The 20,760-nt window shown below is 47.0% G+C and overlaps 1 protein-coding gene and 1 pseudogene across 7 annotated transcripts in view; both read right to left on the reverse strand.

Moving 5' to 3' along the window:
- LOC102420348 overlaps positions 1-8,478 on the reverse strand; it is an 11,479-nt pseudogene extending 3,001 nt beyond the window's left edge.
- A 1,534-nt stretch (positions 8,479-10,012) lies between these two features.
- INO80 (INO80 complex subunit) overlaps positions 10,013-20,760 on the reverse strand; it is a 146,958-nt gene continuing 136,210 nt past the window's right edge. For 4 of the 7 annotated variants that reach the window (XM_023757479.1, XM_023757481.1, XM_023757480.1 and 1 more), the window contains 5 exons: positions 20,533-20,621; positions 17,953-18,108; positions 17,481-17,640; positions 16,561-16,776; positions 10,013-11,889 (listed from right to left, as the gene is read on the reverse strand). In XM_023757479.1, coding sequence (XP_023613247.1) covers positions 11,588-11,889; positions 16,561-16,776; positions 17,481-17,640; positions 17,953-18,108; positions 20,533-20,621 — 923 coding nt within the window. In that variant the 3' untranslated portion in view covers positions 10,013-11,587. The other 3 variants (XM_006093035.3, XM_023757482.1, XR_002830330.1) reach the window with 3 other exon arrangements.

Raw genomic sequence — 20,760 nt, forward strand, 5'->3', positions numbered from 1 at the left:
GGACCCCCATAATTCGGATGTTGGTACGTTTGAAGTTGTCTCCAGAGGCTCCTTACACTATCTTTGTATTTTTGGATTCTTTTTTCTTTTTGTTTGTCCGGTTGGGTGTTTTTTGCTTCTTCGTATTTCAAATCTTTGACTTGATTCTTACGATCCTCTGGTCTGCTGTTGGGAGTCTGTATAATATTCTTTATTTCAGTCAGTGTTAGCTTAATTTCTAGTTGGTCCTTTATCACAACATCGAGGGTCTCACTAGATTTCTTGAGGGTCTCATTAAGTTTATCGGCAGTTTCTAGAAAATTCTTGAAAAATCTTAAAAGTGTGGTTTTAAACTCTATATCCAGTAGTTTGCTTTCCTCCATTTCTGTCATTTGTGTCCTGTTTCTTTGTCTCGGCATTTTTTATGCTTCGCTGTGTCGATAGAGTGGCTTTCTGTGCTTCTTTATGAATAGTGCTTATTATAACTATATATAAAATAACACATGGTCAAGTAGAAGTTTTGGAAAATACAGAATGGTATAATGAATTAAAAATGCATTCACAATATCAGACATATGTCGTAGCAATATATTTACCGATACATCTCTTAGGACAGAAAAAGAAACCATCAACAAAACAACAAGAAAGCCCATTGCATGGGAGAACATATTTGCCAATGTTATATCTGATAAGGGTTTAATTTCAAAAATTTATAGGGAACTCGTACAACCTAACAAAAGGAAGATAAACAATCCAATCAAAAAATGGACAAAGGACCTAAATAGACACTTTTTGAACGAGGACACATAGAAAGCCAACAGACATGTGAAAACATGCTCAAATTCACTAATCATCCGAGAGATGCAAATCAAAATGACAATGAGCTACCATATCATACCTGTCAGAATGGCTATCATCAACAAATGAAGAGCAAGGATGTGGAGAAAAGGGAACCCTCGTACACTGCTGGTGGGAATGCAGACTGGTGCAGCCACTGTGGAAAACAGTATGGAGTTTCCTCAAAAAATTAAAAATGGAACTCCCATTTGACCCAGTAATCCCACTTCTAGGAATATATCCCAAGAAACCAGAAACACCAATCAGAAAGAACATATGCACCCCTATGTTCATAGCAGCACAATTTACAATAGATAAGATTTGGAAACAGCCTAAGTGCCCATCAGCAGATGAGTGGAATAAAAAATTGTGGTACATCTACACAATGGAATATTATGCTGTTGTAAGAAAGAACTCTTACCATTTGCATCAGCATGGATGGACCTGGAGAGCATTATGCTAAGCGAAATAAGCCGGTCAGAGAAAGATAAATATCACATGATCTCACTCATCTGTGGAATATAATGAACAAAAACTGATGGACAAAAATGGATCCAGAGACATAGAAGCATCAAACAGCCCTTCAAACCTTGGAGGTGGGTGGGTGGGCTAAGAGATCAACCAAAGAACTTGTATGCATATAAGCATAACCAATGGACACAGACAATGGGGGTGGTGGTGAAGGCCTGGGCGGGGGGCGAGTGCTGGGAGAGGTCTATGGGGGAAAAGGGGACATATATAATACTTTCAACAATAAGGAATAAAAAAATAATAAATTAAAATAAAAAAAATGCATTCACAATTTTACCACCAGGAAAGTTTACTTCCTTTTCATTCTCCCTCTTAATGACTCTACTGAAAAACCTGCATCGAAGTTGAGAATGTCTGCTTTACTCGATTACTCCCTGGAAATAGATCTCGAACAGTAGAATGGCTGGGTCAAAGGGCGTGCATATTTCTAAAATTCTTGACACATATCATCAAGTTGTCCATATAAGATTATCACTTTACATTCCCACCCTGGCATCTGGGTGCAGGAGGCCTAGAGCTTTTGCAATTTGGGAGAGCCCTCTTTAAGAAAAAGAATACAGATAGCTGGTGTGGCTCAGTGGGTGAGGGTTGATCTATGAACCTGGAGGTCATGGTTCAATTCCCTGTCAGGGCATATGCCTGGATTGCAGGTTTGATCCCTGGCCCCAGTCGGGGTGCATGTTGGAGGCAATCAATCAATGTGTCTCTCTCACATGGATGTTTCTCTCTTCTCTCTCTCTCTCTCTCTCTCTCTCTCTTCCTCTCCCGCTTCCCTTCCACTCTTTCTAAAAAGTGGAAAAAATATCCTTCGGTGAGGATTAACCAATCAAATAAACAAGAAAACCCAGCCTCACAGAAATACCCAGAATAATGTTTGACCAAATAAAATTAATCATCATAGTAACTTTTGTGTACTCTCTCATTTTTAAAAAAATATATTTTATTGATTTTTTACAGAGAGGAAGGGAGAGGGATAGAGAGTTAGAAACATCAATCAGCTGCCTCCTGCACACCCCCTACTGGGGATGTGCCCGCTACCAAGGTACATGCCCTTGACTGGAATCAAACCTGGGACCCTTGAGTCCCCAGGCTGATGCTCTATCCACGGAGCCAAACCGGTTAGGGCAACTCTCTCATTTTTTAAGGGACTGACAAACTGTTTTCCAAGGCACATGCAGCATTTTATATCTCCACAAGGAATGAATGAGTCCAATTCTCCACATCCTCATCAACATTTGTCTTTTTTATTTCAGGCATCCTAGTGGGTGTGAAGGGCTGCATATACTATCTTCGTATTTTTGGATTCTTTTTTCTTTTTGTTTGTCCGGTTGGGTGTTTTTTGCTTCTTTGTATTTCAAAAAGAATCATTGATCGGCTGCCTCCGGCACGCCCCACACTAGAGATCAAGCCCTCAGCTCAGGCGTGTGCCCTCACCTGGAATGGAACCGTGACCTCCTGGTTCATAGGTCGATGCTCAACCACTGAGCCAAACCGGCTGGGCAGGGCTGCATATACTTTAATTGCCTTTTCAAGAATAGTGATATTGCATGGTCACTTTCTGTAAAAAGAATAGGAAGAAAATGTCTTTTTATAGCATGTTTCATATTTATTTTTTATTATTGAGAGTTTTGGAAAGTGTCCTAGTGCCACCTCTGTAACTTTGTCAGCGATGCCTGTTCAGGCTAGGCTTGCTCACTGACCTCGTAGGCATGGTTTCCCTCGCTGCCCTGGTGCCCCCAACCCGGCCAGTTCGTGGGGGGCTTCTTGGCCAGAAAGCCTGGGTCAAGGTGGAACAGTGTTCAGATCATTCTCCTTGGGGTTGACAATGGAGTCTGGACACTGGATTATCACTGGGGGTCAAAGAATAGCCCCAGGACCCCCTCTTCCGAGGCCTGAGCGGGTCCTCGAGGCTGGAGCAGTGCTCCTGCCACCTGTGCACCAAGGGCCCATGCAAAGTGAGGTGTCCAAAGCGTAAATACAATGTTTCACAGCAAATCAGCCTCTGATCCCACCAGAAGTTTGTGATAAAGCCTATCTGCTTATATCTCCCCCCAACTCCTTCATTTAAAAACAAATTTCAGCCAATCTGACAGGAAAAGCTTAGAATCTTCATTGTTGTTTTATTTTGCATTTCTTTCATTATTAATAAGATTGAACATTTAAGATTATTACCCATTTGCGTGTGTGTGGGGGCACACACACACTTTCTATTCATGTACAAGCCCAGCACATAGAAGGTACTTGATCAATCAATCAATCTTGAGTAAATACATTTGCCAATTTTCCTTTGGGATGTTGTGTCTAACAGCTGTCCATTTAAATCTGTTCTTTTCTTCCATAATTATATGGTAGCCTCCTTTGCAGTTAAGCAGGTCTAAAGCTCTCTCTGATAGAATGTGAGCCAAAGTGCTGTGAGCCATTCAAGGGTCTAACTTTTTATTATATTTTTATTTTTTGTGAATCCTCACCCAAGGATATTTTTTAGAGAGAGTGGAAGGGAGAGAGGAGGGAGGGAGAGAGAAACATTTATGTGAGAGACACACATGGATTGGTTGCCTCCCGCTTGCACCCAGACGGGGGGGCAGGGATCAAACCTACAACCCTTCCATGTGCCAGCCAACGCTTTGACCACTGACCACTGAACCAAACAGGCCAGGGCAAGGGTCTAACTCTTAAGACAGCAGGTGAGCCTCCTCCCCGTCTTCCTCCTTCCTATAAGGTGTTTCCGGAAACCAGCATTGACCATGCAGATGTGGACAATGCGTGGACATGGCAGAGAAACAAGATGGAACCTGAAAGGATGGTATAGAACACATACACATTCAAACTCTTACGTTGAGAAGGCGACAGGCTAATTCTTCCTATAACACTTTTAGTTGAACTTTCCCAACATTTGGAGCCTTCCCAGAGAAGCAGAACCAAACTGTGTTGTCAACCTGAAGCATAGTAACCTCTATTTTGTAAAACTGCTGTTTGAAATTCTCTGCTATTTAGATGGTCCCTTGTTCTGTGAGTCAACTCTGCTATTTTTAGACGATCCCTTGTTCTATAAATTAACTTTGCTTTTTAGCTTCTATAAACATACGCTTCACGCTTGCTTGAATAATAGGGAAGATAAACTTAGCTGTCTGACCTTGTAGGCTAGTCATCTAACGTAAGGGACTGATACTCCCGTGCTCTCATGCCAGGTGTTTTTTTTAGTTAACTGAATAGAACTGTGTTGTACTCAAGGCTACAGGCTTCCTGCGAGATATCTACTAAGCATACATAAGGCTCTTTTATAAAAAAAAAAAACTCCTTGTTGCTTTACTCAGAATTTGAGAGACATATTCCTCTGAGCCCGCCGGCGTAATAAAGCTGTGTAACTCCATTTCTCTAGGCGTTGCTTGGTTTTTCTCTGGTCTTCTATAACATCGTGAGAGAGATATGGATTTATATCTTGCCGAGCCACTGCATTTTAGGGTCTCTGTTACACAACGTGTGTTACTCCAATGTAAGCAGTGACATGATTTGGTCAGAGGATTTATGGCCCAACCAGTGTGAGAAAGCACAGGGACCTGGACCTGGGCATGAAATGACCAGGTGGCCAGGAAGCCAAGTTGAGACCAGGTGGACAAAGGAACTAGAGAAAAAACGTCACCACCTCTCCACTCCCTACTCAGAAACAGAGCTACCTGGTCTTACCTCCCTTTTAGCTTCACCACCTGCTTAAACAGCAGACCCGCAGCTGGTCAGGGCTCGTCGTTGTAGGACGGCCTAAGGTGGCAGTAACGAGCAGGCTGCCATCTTGCCCCCACAGCACAGGTGCAAACATACCAGGCAGCACAGCTGGAAAAGGGAGTCACCCACCACTGAAATGGGAAATTCCACAAGCCCGCCTTTTTCAAAAAAGCTCACCTTTTTGAACAGCTTGCTTCGTTCCCCGCGTGTAAAAGCAGCCAAGCAGGGCCAGCCCCTGACCCAGCTCAGAGGCCCTGCCTCTCCTGTGTGCCTCCCTGGTGCTGGAGCATAAGCTTAATAACACCTGATTGGGAATTTCTCTGGGGTTTCCTCTTTATTTCCATCTTGGGAACCCCAGCAGCCCAATGTCAATAGCAAGTGTCCATCTGCAGTTAGTCCCCAGGGATGACCGCCTGTTCCCATGATGGTGAAGCACGGAGGAGGGAGGAAGGCCAGGTCAGCTTCAATGACACTGGCCTTGGAGATCACCTGTTCTATTGTCCTCGCTCTCACTGAATGATGGACTGTAGTTGCTTACAATGCCTTCAGATTGCCTTCCAGTAGAGAGCGTGCACCAACCTATCGCCTAGACCCCTTGGCAGACCTGTTCCCAGGTATTAAAATTTATAAATGGAAAGAGAGAGAGAGAGAGAGATTTAGTAAACTGGTTCAAACCAGAACATGCCTATCTAGAACACTTGGCTTACCTAGAACATTAAGGTACTGGAGCCCAACAGAGGACCAGAAGGCAGGACTGACAGAGGCAGGCACTGAGCTCAATTACTTTATTCCTAGGAGATCCCACAATTCCTCCTTCAGAATACCTTTCATTGGTTCAGAAGTTCTGAATTAGGTAACACACTGAAGTTGCACAGGTCCTATTCAAAGCAGACTAAATTGCAGCAGTGTAGCTGTCAGCATCATTTAGTGTTAGACATATGGCAGTCGTATCATAGGGGACCTGACCACTGGACGCTCACATGACCCAGGTCCTCAGGAAAAAATATGTTCTGTATGGTTTGTTTAAGCAATGACATAAAAAAATTCTATTAAAGCCCTAGCCAGTTTGGCTCAGTGGATAGAGTGTCAGTCTGCGGAATGAAGGGTCCCGGGTTCAATTCCGGTCAAGGGCACATGCCCAGGTTGCAGTCTCGGTCCCTAGTCGGGGGCGTGCAGGAGGCAGCCAATCAATGATTCTCTCTCATCATTGTTGTTTCTATCTCTCTCTCCCTCTCCCTTCCTCTCTGAAATCAATTAAAATATATAAATATATATATTAAAAATATATATATTTAATATATATAGTAAAGAGAGTTCTAACCAAGATAAATCCTGGTGCTTCAAAGAATTAAATGTCAGCTCTCTGAAAGACCTAGTTATTCAGAAAGATTCTGGTAACAGTTTATGCTGCTTTTTCCAAACCCACTGGGCTGAGTGCAAACTGAGACCAGGGTGCTGCACTGCCCCCAAACCCCTGCCCCCTCCCGCAGACTGCCCTCCTCAGACATTCCCAGGCCCATGGCATCATGGCTTTTCAAGGGTGTGTCAACAACAATTACCAACCCGAGGTGGGGAGAGAGATTTTATTCAGCTGAACAGTTTGCAAACCCAGGAAGCACAGCCTCAGGTGGAAACTGAAAGTGCGCTCCCCCAAGACAGAGGGAAGGCTGCCTTTTATGGGGGAATTTCCCCGCCCAGATCCCCAAGTGGAAATGAAGCATCTACATTTGTACAGTTCTGATTGGTCCAAGTTGTGCAGTTCTGAATGGATGGCAAGTCTCAGTAGAAAGCGGAAACTGGGAACTCCCTGATAAGGGTTGACTCAGGAGGCAGGAGGCTGAAAGCTCCGGGTACGGCTTTTCCCTGCAGTGCAGGCCTCTGTCAGCAATGGCTGTTAGACTCTGGTTACAAACTTGAGCCCAGTTAACCATGGGGAGTCCTTCTTGGTAGACATCTTCCTTCTCAAGGTTCACAGGTGCAAGGAGCGGAGCTGCTCGGGGCCGTTCGGGACCCCTCACCTGGGAAATGGGAAGGAAGCCCCTTCCCTCTCCTCTGGCAGCAGGAATAGGCAAGGGGGGGGCCTGACTCAGGTGAAGTTTGTGGGTGGGTGCTGGTGGCAGTGAGGGGTGAGACATCCTCCCAGAGAGCTGCTCTGGGGGCCATCAGCCGTCTGGGGGCTTAGAAAACTCCCCGCTGGCTCCTTGGGCCCTCTGTGTCCCTGCTTCCTTCTCCCTCACAGGCTGCCGGCCTAAGCCCAGTCCAGGTGAGACCCAGAGAGGCCACCGAGCCTTGAGGCCAGGTTATTTCTTCTTGAGCTTTGGGACCCAACACAAGGAGATCCCACCAGCCGGTGGGCAGAGGCACAGGCCCTGCAGGGCTGCTCACAGGAGCACATTCCCCTGCACTTGGGGAAGGAACTCTTACCTCCAAGGAGGGAATTAGGAGTTGGGAAGCCTCCCACTCAGGGATCTTTGTTTCTCTCACTCAAGGTGCCAAGAACTGTGGACCAGGGACCGTGGGAAACAGATATCATCTTGAGCTTTGTAACTTCCCCTGTCCAGTCCTGCTTTTACTTCGTATCCTTATTTTGATGAGCAAGAAAACCCATAAGTAATTAGAGAAGTAAAATGCTCATTTGGGGCAGTAGCTAGTGGGGAACCAGGAGTTCAACATGGAGCAGAGGGCCCAGCCAGTTTGGTTCAGTAGTTAAGCTTCGGCCCATGGACTGAAGGGCCGCGGGTTCTACTCCAGTCAAGGGCACGTACCTGGGTTGCAGGCTCAATCCCTGGCCCCAGTTGAGGTGCGTGTGGGAGGCAAGCAATCCATGTGTCTCGAACCAAAAACCAAAACAAAGTGAGATCATAGGAAGAGGCCAGAGGCCTGGTGATAAGGGAGGCACCCAGCTTCCTCAGGGCCCTCAACACCCAGGAAGTGGGCCTCAGGCATGTCTTCCCTCCTCCTCCTTTTCCTTCTCATCTTTCCTTCTCCCTCCTCTATCACCCAGCCCTGGGGGCTGCCACCTGGGATTAGCATCTCCATAGCCCAGTCCTGGCACTGTTTGCCCAGACATTTCCTGGGTGCAAATGGGTAGGTCATTACCATAAGGACTGAAATAGCCCAAGCGCCTGCATCCAGAATCCTCAGGAGCCTCCATGTGGGGGCCTCTCCCCCGGGCAGGTGCCTTGCTTAGCACCATTTACTACCATAGAGCAAGTGCCTGGGCCCAAGGTTTCAAGATAGCCAGAGGCCCTGCTTTCTCTAGAAGGGACCCTGCCCTCCACATTTAAGTGGTTTGAATGAGCATCATGAAGATGACTCAACTGGGCAGCCGGCACTGACCACGGCTGCCTCCCAAATTGCACGGCCTCACCACACTCCGGCAGCCTCAGAGAAGCAGCCAAGTTTCTCCATGTCCCGAGAAGGGCTCAGGAATTCACTCAGAAAGACTGACCCTGAGGAGTCTGGTGGTCATGATAAGAAGACAAGCAGCAGAAAACAGAGACTCCAGGGATCACAGACCCTCCAGGGAATGCCGGCAATTACAGAGGCTACCTCTTGGTGGAGGCCACACAGGACAGAGAGACAGCAGATAAGAGACCCTTTCTTGTACCTTATATGTCTAACAGAGGTGCTGCCCAGGGGAGAAAGGTGATGGAGAAAATCATGGATTGACAGTTTTTTTTGAAATTTTATGTGTTTGAGTCAAACTCATGATATGTGCGAGGGAGCAAGATCTCCAATGCTCTCTGAATTAACAGTTAAAAACAAAACAAAACCCAAACAAACAAACAAAAAAACCCCCGAGAAAACACATATGGGACTGCATTTTCCTGGAGATGCTAAGATTTCATTTTCTGTCATTAGGTGGATTAAGACCAAAAACAGGAAAAATAAAGTTGTATTTCCCACACAGGGCTGCCTAGCTGGGGTGGGGGCAGCGGTCAGTTTATTCTGACTGGCAGGGCTGGAGGGTGCTCTAAAGCCTTGTAATTCCAGGTGTGGCCCAAGCACTAGCAGCAAGGCCATCACTTGGGATGTGCTGGAAATTCAGTCTCAGATCTCATCCTAGATCTTCCAAAACTGAATCTGCATTTTAAGAAGATTCCAAAGTAATTCATATGCATATAAAAGTTTGGGAAGCATTGCTTAAGGAATGATTTAGAGGTTTCTTTTTTTCTCTCTCTTACAGCTAAACTCCACCCAAAATCTTTACCTGCAGTAGGAGAAAGCAGAGCTGCTCTAGTCCATTTGGGAGGCTCATGTCCCCTTAGCTCAGTGATGGCGAACCTATGACATGTGTCAGAGGTGACACGCGAACTCATTTTTTTGGTTGATTTTTCTTTGTTAAATGGCATTTAAATATATAAAATAAATATCAAAAATATGTCTTTGTTTTACTATGGTTGCAAATATCAAAAAATTTCTATATGTGACACGGCACCAGAGTTAAGTTAGGGTTTTTCAAAATGCTGACACGCCGAGCTCAAAAGGTTCGCCATCACTGCCTTAGCTCATCACTCACGACAACCCTTGGGGCACATGTGAGGATCTCTGAAACGCCAGAGGCCAGCTAAAACCCACTCATCTTGCCCAAGCTCCTCAGTTTGGTATTTATTTATTTATGTTTGTTAATCCTCACCTGAGGATATTTTTCCATTGATTTTTAGAGAGTGGAAAGGAGGGGGAGAGACAGAGAGAAACATCAATGTGAGAGAGACACATTAATTGGTTGCCTCCTGCACACATTCCAACCAGGGCCGGGGATCAAACCTGCAACCGAGGTATGTGCCCTTGACCGGAATAAAAACCGGGACCCTTCAGTCCCCAGGCCGATGCTCTATCCACTGAGCCAAACGAACTAGGGCTTCAGTTTGGTATTTTATAAAAATGTTTTTATTGATTTTAGCAAGAAAGAAACATGGACGTGAGAGAAACACCCATCACCTGCCTCCTGCCCGTCCCCTGCTGGAGATGGAGCCTGGGCATGTCCCCTGACCTGGAATTGAACTGGCAACCTCTTGGTGTATGGGACGATGCTCAACCAACTGAGCCGCACCAGCCAGGGCCTCGGGAGCTAAGGAACTGTTTCTAATGGCAGGTGATATGCTGTGAGGGACCAAAGCAAGGGTGTGTGGACTGCATCTGAAAGCCAGCAGTGAGGCTTTCTGGATGGAACAGGCTGGCAGACACCAGGGCAAGGCTGCACAGAAAAACCCAGCTCATTGCTCAGTGCGGACTACCAGCCTCCTTGCCCAGCCCAACCCTCAGGACCAGAGAGACCCATGTAAGTCCCAGGTGGGTCTCCAGAGTCCTGGGTGCTTCAACAAAGCTCTAGGCACAGAAATTGATAGTAAGCCTAGTGCAGGCCCTGCATTTCCAGGACTGCTCCGACAGATCCACACTCTTCAAACCCCCTGACCTGGGACTCCCAGAGCTGGCTCCCGTGGCAAGGTGAGCCTGTGGCTGAAGGGTCGGCCCTCACTGTGATGGAGCCCACACCTGCACTCTAGGACGTGTCTTCTTGTAGCTGGGTGGGAGGCCTCCCAGCTTTTCTGTATGTTAAGGGGCTGGCCCCCTGGTTCATAAGGTAAACTAGCTCTCACATGGGAGATGGACAAGTCTTCAGAAAGTGGGGTAGACAGGGCATGAATCGTAACTTCGGGACTGGAAATTGTTAGAGTTTGAAACCTTCACTTTTAAGATTCAAGTTCCATCCCCCTACCCTCAGGTAAGGGAGGGACAGGTGAGAAGGCACATTAAGGCTGTTGGCTGTTTCTTCAGGGATTGAATTGAAAATGGCTGAAAGGGGAGTATGGTCCTATGTTTGGGGTCAGAGGAGAATGGAAGGCTCTGATCCAAAACTTAACACGCTTTTCTGGAGAGCACTAGCCTATCACGTCTGGGCAAAGCCATGCAGGGATCTCAGAGCTGCCAGATCCCCAGAGGCGGCCGTGCGGCCTCGGCAAGACTCTGGCAGGATTGTCAGGGGCCTTGCTGAGTAGTAATTGAAGAGAACCCATCCTAGTGGGCTTGTTGACTGGAAGCCACAGTGGTGATGACAGTAGGGCAAAGTGAGTTGGGAAACTGACACGGGTTTGTTCTGTGTGAGGCCTTGGTCAAGTTTGCCAGCAAGAACAAGACCCAGTGTACCTGACAGTGCCACTGGAGATCAACAAAATGAGAAGGCCGGGCCTTGTGACTGGGAGCAGCAGGTGCCCAAGAGCCAGCCCACCTCTCCCGGGTGTGCAGGGTGAGCCAAAGCTCGGGAGGCCACTGCCAGCAAACTTGGGAACAGTGTGAGCCCTGCTCACAGGTGATGCAAGAGCATGCCAGTGTGTTAGCTCAGAGAAACACCAACTGCCTGTCCAGGCTGGGAACTCACTCTTTCCAACTGATCAGAGAGCTGTTTTCAAAGCCTGGATGTCTTTGGAATTCCCAGTAACCTATTTCACTGTTTTCTTTCGTGATTCTTACAAGCACAGCTAACCTTGAGAATACTGAATTCCTGTCGCAGTATGTTTTATAGCATATAGCAGGTCCTCGAGCAAAGATGTCTCATTATAAGGTTGAAGAGGAAAAGAAGATTCCCGGCGGGGCCACTGTCTGTGTAGTTTGCATGTTCTCCCATGTCGGCGTGGCTTCTCGGGGTACTCTGGTTTCCCCACATCCCAAAGACGTGCGTGTCGGAACGGGTGGGTCTAAGTTGTCCCGCACTGAGTGAGTGGGGGGCTGAGTGCGCCCTGTGACGGGCATCCTGTCCAGGGTTGGGTTTTCCTTGCGCTCTGAGCTGCCGGAACAGGCTCCAGCACCAAAGACCCTGAACTGGAATAAGCAGTTTGGAAAATAATTATCTTGTTTTTATGAATCTTTATTAAATTTATGTATAGCTCATATTTATTCCAATGTTTAATATGAGAAATATTTTGGGACTTTATTTAGAAATTTGGTGATGTTTTGTGACCACAAATATGCTACAGAAACTTAATTCTTGTTTATATCACTTAACATATGGTAAATTGGTTTTCTTATACTCATTTTGCTTAAAGTTTCAGTTTCCAAGAACCTATCAAGGATGTTAGAGGACTTACAGTATCTCTGCTGGCTTAATGGATCCAGTGTGTACTGAGACTTCAAATGGGCTACTTTCTGGGGCTTATACACATGTATTTGTATACATATTTCTGTTTGTTGTTTTTTTTAAAAAATATGTTCTTACTTATTTCAGAGAGGGGGAGAGGGAGAGATAGAAACATCAATGATGAATCATTGATCAGCTGCGTCCTGCTCGCCCCCTATTGGGGATTGACCCCACAACCCGGGCATGTGCCCTGACGGGGAATCAACCGTGACCTCCCGGTTTTTAGGTCAATGCTCAACCACTGAGCCATACCGGCCAGGCCATATCACAGTTTTAGAAACTGGGACCAGGAAGTTGCTATTAGATGGAGATTTTATATATAGGGTAGGCAAAATTAGGATTACAGTTGTGAGTACACAAGACAGAGTTTATTCTTGTATTATTATTTGTTTTTGTACTATTTTTCATACAAACAACTATAAGCCTACTTTTGCCCACCCTGCACTGCACACGCAGGATGTTCTGTTGCTGTGGTTAGGAGAAAGAACTCGTCAGAGTTACCACGATGTAACTGCCTGATGGGGGACTGGCCAAGCTGCCCACACCTACTGGTAAGCCCTGGAGTCTAGGTCCTAGTCGTAACCAGACCACATCCCAAGGGCCTTGGCCTCGGCACGCCAGGCAAACTCATAAATCCCATCAAGGATACTACAGAAGAAATGTCACAGAAACATCCCTGTCCCACTGATCACCTGTCCCTTCTGACCATAGGAATGAGGTTGGGGCTGTCTCCCCTTTATCCTGCCATACACCCCCACCAAAAACCCAAATACCCCTAAGGAGAGGCAGCTGCAAAGACCACAGACACTCCAATTTACATAAAATTATCTCACTCCATTTTATTTAAGATTTTTTTCTCCAGTTAGTAAAAGAAAGATGTGTCTCTCTTTATACATATGTACAAGTTCAGTTATAAAAATAGACAGCACATTCAAAGAGAAAAAAGGCTTGGCATTTTTCTGATTCCCTCTAAATAGCATCTGTACATAGGAGTCTGGGTTTAGGCAGGGAAATCTTAATGATTTAAATTAAATGATTCCCCTACCACCCCTACTCCAAAAAAAGTTTTAAAAATTAATCTATCTAAATTCAATTCCGCGATTTTCATGTGTGCAAATTAGAGGCTGGCTCGCCTGGAAGCACCTGCTCCACCAGGAACATCAGGCCGGGCAGGCAGAAACACCTCCCATGCAGACACCTTCCGTAGCCTCTCTTGGAGGGAAGCAAGCTCAGGCTGTGGGGCGGGGCTGGGAGGGTGGGTGCTGAGCTCGCCCCCTCTCCATCCTCTCCTCCTCACTCCTGCTGTCCCTTCCTTTCTCAGTGCAATACAGACAGTGCATACAGCCAAGCAGGGGGCTGAAGGGCAAGGGCGGGGAGACTGTGCATTCAGGAAGGGCAAGGGGAGCCTGTGAGAGGGCGTGAGGCTGTCCTGCTGACTGAGGTGGCTCCTGGTCTCTTTACTGGCTTCTGGGAGTCCCAAGTGGGAGCTGCTGCTACTGTTGCTGGTGGGACCTGAAGGTTCCCTGGTGTGAACCATGCAGGATGGGGAGGAAACGCTAGGAAAACAACTGCCTCCAGGCCTGCTTCCTCTAGCTTCTGTCACCCTCACAGGCCACTACTGCCTTTTGCACTCACTGCTCTCCAACGGTGACACTCTGACAAATGGGGTTTAGAGACCTGGGCAGTTACCCAAAGACTGGGCATGCCAGATACATGATTTCCTCCCTTCCTAGTCCGATAGGAAATCCCAGCTCTAAAAGAAGTTTCCACCACAGAAGGCTCTTCACCACACTTGTGAAGCCTTTGCAAGGGACAGGACCAGAGCTGAAGAGCGGAATGGGAACGGAGACAGTGTGCCTGAGCACCTGCAGGGGCTCCGTCAGGCCCTTCCCCGTATGAGGTTTAAGACGTTCATCTGAGATGCTGCGGGGCTGATCCCCGTCCTTGGCCTTTTTCCTATAGGCAACCCCAGAGCACACTTCTTGAGCCACAGGTGATAAAAGTGCTCAACTAACCACCTGCCGTCCTTCACCTGCTGCAACTGGTCACCTCTGCCCTCTGACCTGGGATGTAAGATGCTGCACCGGGCAAGCCATCCAAAGACCATTTGCAGGCTAGACCTCTAGCATGTGGTTTGGCTGAAGGAAGCTGGAGGCCTAGGTGGTTACCGTCCTCCAGACGGGTTGGTGCCTTTGCCCTGCTTCCGGACCAGGGAGTCTGGGGCTAGGCTGCTGGTCAAGTGGAGGCTCTTGGGTGTCCCAGGAACATTATTTCCTTTGCTCAAAGGGGAACTCAAGGGAGAAGAGGCGCTTGAAGGTCCAAAGTCAGCAAGGCCAGCAGGCCGAACCATAGATGTCTGCAGAGGACTGCTGGCAGAGATTCCTGTGGAGACGGAGAAGGAGACAAGAACGTGAGCGCCAGTCCTGTCTGAGCTGCCTCAGGCATGACCTTGGTTACTGGAGGAGAGGTCGTGGGCAACCCCTCCTGCCAATCTCTTCTTAGCACATTTGCTTGCTCTTCCTGTCAACTGTTTTGTTTTTCAGTAAGAGGGATGTACTTTTTAAATAGAAATATGACACCTACCCAGCCCTGCCTACATGACCCGTCAGCAGGGAGTAAGGTAACATCTTGGTGCTCAAGGACAGAGCACACATTACACCATGTGGGGAAGCCAAGGGTGAGGGATGAGCTGTAACTTTCTAGGCACTAATGTATTTTTTTTTTTTTTAAGAGAGAGAGAGAGGAAGAAAGGGGGAGAGAGAGGGGAAGAAAGGGAGAATTTGTTCCACTTACTTATGCATTTATCAGTTGATTTTTAAAAAGGAAGGGAGAGAGAAAGAGAAACATTGATCAATTGCCTCCCGCACACACTCTGACCAGGGATCGAACCTGCAACCTGGGTACGTGCCTTGACAGGGAATCAAACCTGCCACCTTTTGGTGTACGGGACAACACCCCAACCAACCGAGCTCCCTGGCCAGGGCCATTGGTTGATTCTTGTGTGTGCCCTGACTGGGGATCAAACCCACAACTTTGGCACATCAGGAAGATGCTCTAACCCAGTGGTCGCCAACCGATGGTCTGCAGACCACTGGTGGTCCGTGAGGTCCGAAAGGTTGGTGACCGCTGCTCTAACCAACTGAGATACCTGGCCAAGGCAAGCACTATTGATTTTTCTCTGACACTCTAGCCCTTGCTGACTCCTTCGTCCCTCCTGCCCTCTTCAGGTCAGGGCTCCAGGAGAAAGTCTGATGAGTGAGACTCTGCCACAGCAGCCTTGACTGCTGGCAAGATTGTTGTTTTCCAAAGACGTGGTAGGGTTAAGAAACACTGGCCTAGGCTATTATCTTTACATTTGTTCAATGAACAAATAAGTGAAAGCTGGCATCCCTACAGGAGGAGGAAGGGGAGGTGAACTAGCACTTACTCAGTACTCTACTCAATAAAGCCCTTACTTGCTACAAAAATCCTATGAGCCAAATACTGAGACCATGTTTTAAATGGGGAGAGAGGTCTGTAAACAGGAGCTCCCCTCCTACCAACTCGGATGTCCTACATTCCATTGCTACAGCTGCTCCCCCACTTGTCATGGTCACAACAGCCATCTCCTTTCTCAAAATTTCCAGAGCCCATTGTTAAATCCTTGGTAAGCTCTTGCCCCCTCCAGTCTTGCCAACCTTGACTCCCACTGCTGTTTTTCAAAGCAGCCTGACTGACCTGCTCGGTAACCCCCAATATGCCCGCCTTGGTCATTGCCAACTTCGTCGCCAGTCCAAATCCTTCCTCACCCTTCTCCTTTCTGAATTATAGTCTGGCTACTTGGTCATCAGTTCCGTGGTTCCTCCTTTTGATCTACAACCGCAATTAAGGCCTCTCTCTTTTCATTCAGTGTACACATACTGCCTTGTACTGCTGTTAAACATATTCCATGTACAGCTTTCCCTTCCTACTTCTATTATATACCCAAGAGCAAGGTCCATGTGTTATATCCTATGCACACAGCAAGTGCTTAATACCTAAAGTGATGGACCACATTGCTGGGTAAATGTTAACTACGCTAGCCTGCATATGGGGGTTGGGAAAAACATCTGTTCTCAAAGCAGAAACAATTCTGACTGTTTAAAGTAGACAGTCCAGAAATTCAGCTCTCTTTTCACAGCTACTTCCACCTCGAAGGCGGCCCTGCACTAGTCACAGGACAAGGGAGAGTCAGGACTGCTCAACGCAGAAGCAGAGCCCGATATGGGCTTTGGGAAGGAGCTTCCTGGACTGGGGTGTCCTGCCTGCTCCTGGTCGAATGCTCAGCAGACTGTCCCTGCCCTGAGGGGGCCCTCCTAGCTTCCAGGCCTCCGTACCTTTAGACACGTTGTACCCGTATGCAGCGAAGGCGGCCGCGGACGCTGCCGCAGCCCCGGCTTTGGCCCCCGCCATGGCCGCTGCACTGCCCGCGGTGGATTTCCTGCTCCGGCCTTTCGCTGCTCCTTTGGCTGTGCTTCCCGAACCTTTGGGGCGGCCTCGGCTTCGGGCTGAGTGACCACGTCCTGCGGTTGGCATTTCCTGGATGGAAATTCCTGTGGAAACCAATGGGCCAAGAGGAAAAATGTCAATCTCTTCATATATTAACAGAATCTTCCCTGACAGGGAGGGCTGGCTCTAAGGGTGTTCGTTTCAGGACTTCAAGGGAAGTCTATGTCCTCATTTAATGGCTGGGCCTCCAAGTCACACCGAGTTAGTAAGAATTCTAAGCAGCTAGCAGGCCGACTCCTCAAGAGCGGTTCCATTACTCCCGACCCTCTTCTCTAATGAGATCATGACTAAGTGGACCCCAGAGACTGGCTACCTGAGACCCACTTGCACACTCCAATGCACCTGCCTCGGAGAGTCAACTTGTACTCCCAAGCTTAGCCCTAGAGCTTCTCGAGACACAGAAGCCTGGGCCCCATAGAACAAAGTGAGGAAAGGCCCACCAAAGCTAACTGAACTAGCAGAAATAAGGGTGAAATATGAAAGGCTGGGATGACTAGAAAACAAGGAAGTGTGAAATCTTTATAAAATTCTTATTTTGATTTCCCTAACCTTCTCTTTTCCCTTCACTTGACAGGCTAATGAAAGGACGACCCTACAAATTCCTTTTGCTCCATTCTACTTCTCTTTAAAGGAAGTAGAGAAAGCCATTATCCTAGAAGGAATCAGGACCTCATCCCACAACTAAACCAACACTTTCCTTGAGGCAGTGGTCCAGATCCAAGTTGTAGGGGACAGCAGCACCACTCACCGTTCACGGTGTCCGAGACAGAGCCTGTGATGGAAGCGGGAGAGTTGGTGGCTCGAGACTGCGGGGCTGAAGAGGCTGGGTCATCCACAATGACCAGCATGTCACTACTGCTCTCGTCAGGCGGAATGGAGCCAGTGTGCAGCTCACTGCTGATGGAGATCTAGAGGAGGAAGGGTTGAGATCACTACTCCTCCCTGTGCTTTGGTACCTATGTGAGGACGTGCTTCTCAAGTCTTGCCACTATTTACCCCTCCTGCCTGGCTTCTCCTGAGGGTTAGGTCCCTGCTTTAACTCCTGAGGGTTAGGTCCCTGCTTTAATTCCAGAGAAGCCAGCCTGCCCTCATTTGCTCTTTTTCTTATGGATTTTATGTGCAACCTCCTTCTAAAAGGCAGGAATACTTCAGGAGAAGCAACCACTACAAGGTCAGGACAGTCCCCCTGCTGTGATGAAGGCACCTAAAAGGAGACTCACCTCACTGAAAGGGCTGGGCATAGCTGAGTCCACGCTAATGAAGGAATCGTCCCCATCAGCAGAGAGGTTGGAGTTATCAGCCGAGGGAACAAATGGGATCACCAAGTTCATACCCTCCTTTCTCCTTTTCCCATCCAATTCATCTTCTTTTTTTTTCTGGGAACACACAAAACAAGACATATGGACAAAGCAGGAGGATATACACCAAAAGAAAAGTGGAGTCAGGGAATAAATTTGACTTTTTAAACTAGGTTTTATTTTTTGCAATTAATGTATTTTTTTTTTAAAAACACTCTTATGGAAGCAGGAAAGGGATGGCTTAATAAGAGTTCATGTAGCCCGGCCAGTGTGCTCAGTGATTGAGCGTCAACCTATGAACCAGATAGTCATGGTTCGATTCCCAGTCAGGGCACATGCCTGGGTTGTGGGCTCGATCCCCAGTGTGGGTAAGAAAGAGGCAGCCGATAGATGATTCTCTCTCATCACTGATGTTTCTATCTCTCTCCATTCGTCTCTGAAATCAATAAAAAATACATTCTTTTAAAAAAAGAGTTCATGTAGCCCTAACTGGTTTGGCTCAGCTGATAGAGCGTCGGCCTGTAGACTGAAGGGTCCCAGGTTCGATTCCGGTCAAGGGCATGTACCTTGGTTGTGGGCACATCCCCAGTAGGAGGTGTGCAGGAGGCAGCTGATCGATGTTTCTCTCTCATCGATGTTTCTAACTCTCTATCCCTCTCCCTTCCTCTCTCTAAAAAAAATCAATATATTAAAAAAAAAAAAAAAGAGTTCATGTATATTCTACCACAATAATACAGAGTTGAAAGGTAGGCTAGTCACACTGAAAGCTGCACCCAGCTTAATCCTCACGGGGCAAAGTGCACAGCCAGCTCTGGCGTGTGTGTCCGAGCTGCAGCACTCACCGGGGGTTGCACTGATGCAGTCTTACAAGATGGAGGGCTAATGCCATTAGCATATTTCCTGCACATCTGTTTTTACTCTGCCTTCATTTTAAATATGCATAAAGAGAATGAAGGTTCTTATCATACACAAGGAATAATTTTTTTTGTTATTTTTTGGTCATATTTCCTCACTTTATATGTAAAAGCTTAAGAGGTGAGTGACTGAGCTACACTTAGCAGGTCTAGATTAGGGACCTGGAATCAATCACACAATGTGCTTGGAAAATTCTGGGACTCACATCCACCTAACTGCTTTTGTTTCTGCACCTGTATTAGGGTTAATATGGTATATCTTTGGCTGGTTTGGCTCAGTGGATAGAGGATTTGGATCAAAGGCACATACCTCGGTTGCAGGCTCGATCCCCAGCCCTGGTTGAGACATGTGCGGGAGGCAACCAATCCATGTGTCTCTCTCACATCGATGTTTCTCTCTGTCTTACCCTCTCCCTTCCACTCTCTCTATTGATCAATAGAAAAATATCCAAGGGTGAGGATTAACAACAACAAAAAGGTATATCTTTGTGTAGGTCATATTGTCACTGGGTCTTTATCTGAAACTTCTATGCTCAGAGTAAGGATGGCATCTGATGCAAACCCAGTAAACCCTACAATGTCCTGTATGAGAAAACAATCTTCCCTCCTTTGATATTGTTTCTGAATGTCAACAATATTTTAATTCTAAATAGCACTAAGTAATGGGTTAGAGATTTGAGGATGGAGTCATACAAGAGAATCTGAGGAACTGGGTAGAGATGGCAGCCCAGGCTAAGCAGGAATATGATCCTTCATTTCTGGGACTTCTCAGGTTTGTAACCATAGTGGGTACAAACTGTAATGGGGGCATCCTTCAGGCTAAAAACAGTGCTGCTTAGCAGAGGTACAATCTAGGGTGTGGGCTTTCCAATAGAAAGAGCTAGTGTATCTACTGGAAGATGATGATATAATATACACAGGCTCTTATGCTGCTGACTATCAAGGCTGTATGGCCCTGAGGGACACGAGGTCCAATACAAGTGTGGGTAAAGGGAAGAAGCTGACCTCCACTTAAAACAACCAATTTTAACATGTGGCCAATCAATATGCTTCAGATAAACCAAAAAGTCCAGGGAAATGGAGCATATGCAATTGTCAGACTTGAGGGCCCAAAGCTACCGAGATGCCTGAAGCTCAGGTGGCTAACTTGTTCAAGAGTGGGGCAAACCAGGGCTGGGGAAGATGAAGATGAGAAGGGCAGTACAACCCAAAGGTAAGCCAAACCCACCAAAAAAATACCTTACTAGAAGGTAGTAAAGTAGTTCCAAACCAACAGTCCTTGGACATATAATAAATGAGTCAAAACTAATGGGCTAACTCCTGAAATAAGGGAGACAAACGGCACAGACTAAGCTGGGCAGAGGTTTATTTTTCCAGTGGTAAAGGACACTGAATGAATGGTACACTAGCAGCGTCATGGTAGAAGGATTGGATCTAATGACCTCTTAATATCAGTAAGAATAGAACACAGCTGGAGCTGTATAACCAACCAGTAACCAAGATGGCAAGGCACGTATTCCGAAGCCTTTTCTATAGGTACTGCCTCGCACCCCACCAGTCCTTGTCAGCCACCCCAAACTTGAGATACCTTCTCCGCATACTTTTCCCGCTTGCGCTTGCGCTCTTTGACTCGGTTGGTTTCTTCCTGCTGCCGTTTCTCTTCTTGCCGCAATCGTACTATTAAGAAAATAAAAATCATATGAAGTATCTGGGGCAATCATAATTCTCATTTTGAAATTAAAGTGACCGTATCCTGCCCTAGCCGGTTTGGCTCAGTGGATAGAGCATCAGCCTGCGGACTGAAGGGTCCCGGGTT

Source organism: Myotis lucifugus, unplaced genomic scaffold (assembly GCF_000147115.1).
Source record: "Myotis lucifugus unplaced genomic scaffold, Myoluc2.0 scaffold_109, whole genome shotgun sequence".
Lineage (NCBI taxonomy): Eukaryota > Metazoa > Chordata > Mammalia > Chiroptera > Vespertilionidae > Myotis > Myotis lucifugus.